Here is a 5,721-nt window from a genome sequence, read left to right as displayed (position 1 = left end):
CGGGTTCTGATGAGAACAGTGTAAGCGTTCAAGCAAACCACTTCTGAAGATGCAAGCCACTCGTGCTTGCGAAACGTCAGGAATACATTCTCGTCGTTCGGTAGAATAATAATAATAATAATACTTAATACAGTTTTACCAAATCAATGAAAGCACACGAATCTTCAAACTTAAACCTGATAAATAACTGTTAAAAGAATCTTGGGAACGAAACCTATTGGCTTATTTATAGCAGAAGCTAGATTTATTCGAATATTTTTCGAGTTTGTTTTTAATTAAAATCAGTTGAAAAAGGTTCACTGATCAAATCAGCCAAAAAACTGTTTCCGGCTCAAGTGTTTCTATTGGTTGGAGATCTGTCAATTCGTCCGCCGTCGTACGAACTGACAGATCTCCAACCAATAGAAACACTTTCGTATCATCGGACCATCGTATAAACACGGGCTTAACTCGGAGGCGCAGCCCGAATTAGACCGAATAAACTCGAGTAGCATCGGTTAGATCCAGTTGTGTTACGAGGTGCGTTTATAAAGTTCACTTCTATACAGGGTGTCCCGTAAGCACATGATCAAAACGCTGCTGCGATATTATTTGGATCAAAACCAGACGATCTGATCTAACGTTTACTAAGGTGAAATGTCTGGCAGCTCAGCTATTCATGGTTAAAGTCAAAAAAATTTATATCGGGTAGGATTGACTAATTAAACTCGCTGTGAATTTCTTCGTGTGTAAGACTCATGTTTTGATGCAGCAATCGAGTTCATTCGCTTTGGGCAAATGAGGAATTCTTGAGTGTCTTGGTACAAAAACCACCAGAACTTTATATATCGTAACTGATTTTTTGTGAGTTGATGCACTAATCTGTTAAGGACATGTTTGTCCTCTTTGCAAATTCTTGAAGCATTGATAGTTTTTGAGCAAAAAATATTTCTGTTCTCTTGCCAACTGACAACTTTAGACACTAATTAACTGTTTACGTTAACGAAGCTTAAAGTAAATGTTTTGCATTATCGGTAAAGTGCTCATATTTTGGCAAAAACTCGCTTCTTCTGTTTGTGAGATTTCTGATGGACGCAATTCGAACAAAAACGCTTCCAAAAGACGACCGGGACTAAGACTTAGACTCTGTGGGTCAGTTAAAAATCATAAAACATTTTTGTTGACCATGTAAAATCTTGTAGCATGCCTAGTTTTTTGTGCAAAAAAATTATTTTTGGTTCCTTGCTAATTAACAATTGCAAACATTAACTGCAACCGTCAATTGTGAAAAATAATTTTTTTGTGCAAAAACTGGGCATGCTGCAAGAATTTACATGGTCCAAAAATGTTCAAAGAGGATTCAGGTTCAGAGAGCTTCCAAATAAAGTTCTGGTAGTTTTTATAGGCAAGAACAGAAGGCCTCTGTGCCCTTTCGATCATGTGCTGCGGGACACCAGGTATAATGCAGGCGAGTTTGTTTGGCCTTCCAATGAAATTGATAGAAAAATGCAAATAAACAAATTCTTACCAAGTTTCTCACATTAACAGTATAAAAGTTTTGGCCCTCTAGGTTGCCGTTTTGGGTCTAAAATTATATTAGTAAAATGCGGCGACAAAGTAAAACAAGCAAACAAATCAGTCTGATGCAAAACTGCGCTCAAGCCAAAACGGCAACTTACCACCGAAATGTTCTCCTTCTCCTCCTTCCGGGTCTTTTTCACCTTTTTCTTTTTAATCGACCGTTCGCCGGGCGCGCTGCTTTCTACAATTGTTTCGGAATACTCAGTGCTCTAAGGGGGAGCAACAAAAAATCAAATTAATAAACGGGAAAAATAGTGGGAGCTTGAGGCAACCAAATTAGGGCTCGGGGTCAGTGAAAAGCCACAACAAAACAGAAAAAGAGCACACCAAACGCAACGGCATACCGTCCATGCCCTCTTAGCAATCAGCAGCCCTCCTTGGCGTCCAACATTTGATTGGAACCTAACAATTCGAACAGAAATGTGAAATTCTGAGTTGTTTAACTTACATCATCCAGCTGATCATCGTCGCTCTCCATCGAGCCCTCAAATCGCGTTTTGATTTGTTCGATCATGTTGGCACTTTTCAGGTCGGCACTGGGCACTTTCTTCACGATGCCGACTACTTCCGCCTTGTTCTGGAACTGGCTCTTCAATTGTTTGACTATTTCGGGCGGGACGGACTCTGTGTCTTTTTCCCGATTGCCCATCGGATCGCTTTGCGCCTGCTTCGAAACGACCTCAGTGTACTTGCCGTAGTAGTTGGAGCTGGATTCTGATCTCTGATGAGCGATTGCTTCTTTGTACGTTTCGGGCGGCATTTTTCTTCCAGAGTCGTCGTTGGGGCTTGCGGGCAGAACTTGCGGTTCGGCGACGACAGGAAGGGGCGTTTCGGGGGGCTCAACAAGCTCCTCAGTCGACTCTTCTAGAGCTAGTGGAGGTGGTTCGGTTGTGGTTGGCAAGGCCCGATCGACGCCGTCCAGATTATCAGCGTTTTCAACTTTCTGAGCTCTCGGTTCAGTGGGGAGCGGGAGACCGTCCGCAGCCTCCCTCTCGTTCCTTATGAACTCCTCCAGACTGCCGTCATCAGTGTCGTTGCTCTTGGCGCCGGCCCTTTCAACCTCGCCGACTGCCAACACTTCCTCAATGTTTTCGTAGATGTCCTCCTCTTCGACGTTCCTCAAACCGCCCCGCTCCACCAGCACGTTCTCGTACATGTTCTCGGGCGTGGTGTTCTTGTAGAACTCCGTGTTTTCGTAGAAGTTCTCCGCCTGCTCGCCTTTGTCGTCCACCAAGGGCTCTGATAGATCAGGACTGGTCTCTTCGCCCTCTTTCTGGACGGTCTCCCGCTGGAAGCCCTTGAGGAAGTCGATGTTCTCCTCGCTAGGAGTGAGCATTGGCGACGTCACCGTCTGCGTGAAGAGCAGCGTGGAAGTTTCATCGCAACTGAGCAGCATGCGGTCTTTTGCCGAACACTTCAGCTCTTTATCCGGGGACTTTTCCTCCGAATAGTCCGTCAAGCTGGTAGTGGGCAGATTCAGCATGGTTGCCGGAGGTTGGAGCTCAACGCTCTCGTAGAGGTTTGAGGTGGTTTCTTCCAGCCCCATGGGCTCGTATTCCGGCTGACTGAAGTCATCCGGCGCCCGTTCGTCGACGATCATCTCCACGTAGTTTTGGACCAATTTTTCTTCAGTCTTCTCAGCAATACATTCGTATATTTGCTCCTGGCTCGCCATCGTACTGATATCACCGTTTTGCTTTATACTTTTGGGCTCATCGTAGTAGTTTTCCGGCAGCAGTTTGGGCGTTTTTTGCGGCGAGGCGGGCATGTTTTCGTAGGTCTCGTCCGGTTCGGGGGGCTCTGCCTCCTTTTGCAGATTATCCTGCAAATTCGGTTAGTCAGCACACTCACACGCAAAGCTGTTATCACACTTAAAAAATATACTATCAAATTGCAACTGCCATTGTTTCTTGTAAGATTGAACTTTCAATTTGCGACCAGTGTATTAAAATGCGCCACAAATCAATCCGCCCTCACAGCGCGATCATGTGTGTGTCTCTGTCGTGCACATGGGCGTTTGCCTGGCAATCCCTGATCGCGCTAGCGGTGGCCACGCCTTAATGAACATGCATCTACATTTGATTTACACTGGTCAACTTCTGAACGGCGCTTTTTGATTCAGATATTTTCGGCGCACATTAGGAAATTAATATAAAAATGCCGCTGCGAGAATGGGAATTGCATTCTGATGGCCGAAATAATATATAAAGAAGCAAAAAATACAAACTTGGCTCATGCAGTTTTTTAATCTGATGTTAAACTCCTCAAGCAGAGTCTCTTCTAGATCTTTTTCGTCGTCACTTACTATTCGAGACTTCTTCACTGTGTCAGCCATTCTGCAAGGAAAAACTCAATTAGCGCGCCTCCTAACTGGGCATAAACAGGGCAATTCTTAAATAAACCTGGCAATTTTCTAGAACGGCGGCTCGGTTATGGTTAGTTCGTTTAATTTGGCTAATCTTTCCGCTGGAACAATTATTTACAACATTCCTTAACCGTATTATGCTTAAATGAATAATCAAGTGTGCAACAACCTTACTGTAAACCGAATTAGCGGTAGTTTTTTCTATCTGTGCGCTGGTAACACTTTACAATACAAATGAAGAAAAATGAATCGAAAAGATGCGGCTAACGACCGATTTTTCTTTCTTCGGATAATGCAGATTTAAGTACCGGCAGCGGTTTTTTATTTCGTGTTTAATTGCGCGACATTTACTACAAAGGTTCTCCGAGAAGTACTTCTAGGTGTATGGTGTAGGGTAAGTATGTATATTTAGCTGCTTAGGGTGGAACCGCCCTTTAAATAACTGAATTGACGCAGCAATAAAAGCCCGATTTTCCCATTAATTCCTCGCACCTGGAGCGATTATTGTTCCAATAAATAATCCCCGGTGTTTAAGAGCAAAAATAGCCTATTAATTTCACTATTTAACGTATTTATATTACGATAACCAGTTAAAATGGGTTTTTGTTCTTTTTCTCTCTTTCACACGCCGGTTTCACCTTGAACCCGGCGCGCTCGGTTATGGGTTTTTATACGAGGGCCCAACAAAGAAGCGCCGAGCAGTTATACGCAAACATAATGGCCAGTAGCAGTAAACCAATTAATAACGAAACTATCTGAAACTGACGATACTCGATGGTATAACGAGGAAAACGCGGTTCAAAACCGACCACCGGGTAGGCGAAATAGACGCCTATCGCACACGTAAAACCTCTTTTCCTCGACAAAACTAAGAGGTCATTCATACCCCGGACGCACCCAATCAGTCAAAAGCGCGTTCAGCGGAAATATACACAACATGTGTTCAAAAACGAGACAACAAGTCACTTTTAAGAGCCTTTCAATCAATCTTCGGGAGCGCCATCTTAGTCTGGAGCGATTTTGTACGAGAAGGAAGGCATTTTGGTGGATTCCCACAATGTTTCTATTGAGTAACGAACGTTACATTTGCACACAAAAAAAACATTTTAGTATTTAATTCACAGCGCTCGCTGGGAAGGCCGTAATTAACCTCGAAATTGTAATACTTGAATATAAACAAAACGGAAGAAAACCATCGATCAAGCAGTTTCTAATTCGCCGCCCTAGTTAGGCGAAGTGTGAATGTTTTGCGCGCCTTTAAGTGGTTTATCGGGGTTTTATTATGCTTCAGAGCTGCCAGGATCCTCGAAGAACCTGCTTCAGAAACAGGAAGCGACGACAGCTGTCACTCTATTCTGCAGAAGAATATTTTTACTGAGCTTGACAACCCACTTAAAATAAGATTGTGCCAAAATTTCATGTTTTCCGTCCAGTTTTTGCTCATTTCTCGGAGGCAAAATGAGCAAGAACGCTCATTTGTACGTCATTCTAGAGAGAAATAAATGGCCTTTGAAGCAAGTGAAATTTTTGCAAAAACCAACAAAAATTTGAAAAAAATTTAAAACTTCTTGAATGAAAGCATTTTTTGAGCAAACTGCCAAGGCCATTTATTTCTCTCTATAATGACGTACAAATGAGCGTTCTTGCTCATTTTGCCTCCGAGAAATGAGCAAAAACTGGACGGAAAACATGAAATTTTGACATAATCTTGCACCTAAGTGTCTGATATTCAAATTTCGCTTTCTGGGTCAAAACTACTCGAATTTTCTCACTCGCGTTGTTACGACTGAATCGAC

General features: G+C 43.0%; 1 protein-coding gene across 9 annotated transcripts in view; it reads right to left on the bottom strand.

Moving 5' to 3' along the window:
* Positions 1 to 5,721, bottom strand: part of LOC109540075 — a 23,451-nt gene that overhangs the window by 8,626 nt on the left and 9,104 nt on the right. For 8 of the 9 annotated variants that reach the window (XM_019908262.2, XM_048665807.1, XM_048665812.1 and 5 more), the window contains 4 exons: positions 3,788 to 3,896; positions 2,009 to 3,382; positions 1,659 to 1,769; positions 1,508 to 1,564 (listed from right to left, as the gene is read on the bottom strand). In XM_019908262.2, coding sequence (XP_019763821.2) covers positions 1,508 to 1,564; positions 1,659 to 1,769; positions 2,009 to 3,382; positions 3,788 to 3,896 — 1,651 coding nt within the window. The remainder of the gene's footprint in view (positions 1 to 1,507; positions 1,565 to 1,658; positions 1,770 to 2,008; positions 3,383 to 3,787; positions 3,897 to 5,721) is intronic. The other variant, XM_048665814.1, reaches the window with a different exon arrangement.

Source organism: Dendroctonus ponderosae, unplaced genomic scaffold (genome assembly GCF_020466585.1).
Source record: "Dendroctonus ponderosae isolate FM_Combo_2020 unplaced genomic scaffold, Dpon_F_20191213v2 Dpon_F_20191213_4, whole genome shotgun sequence".
NCBI classification, from domain to species: domain Eukaryota; kingdom Metazoa; phylum Arthropoda; class Insecta; order Coleoptera; family Curculionidae; genus Dendroctonus; species Dendroctonus ponderosae.
Note: the sequence above shows the minus strand (reverse complement) of the source record. Positions and strands in the feature narration are given on the sequence as shown.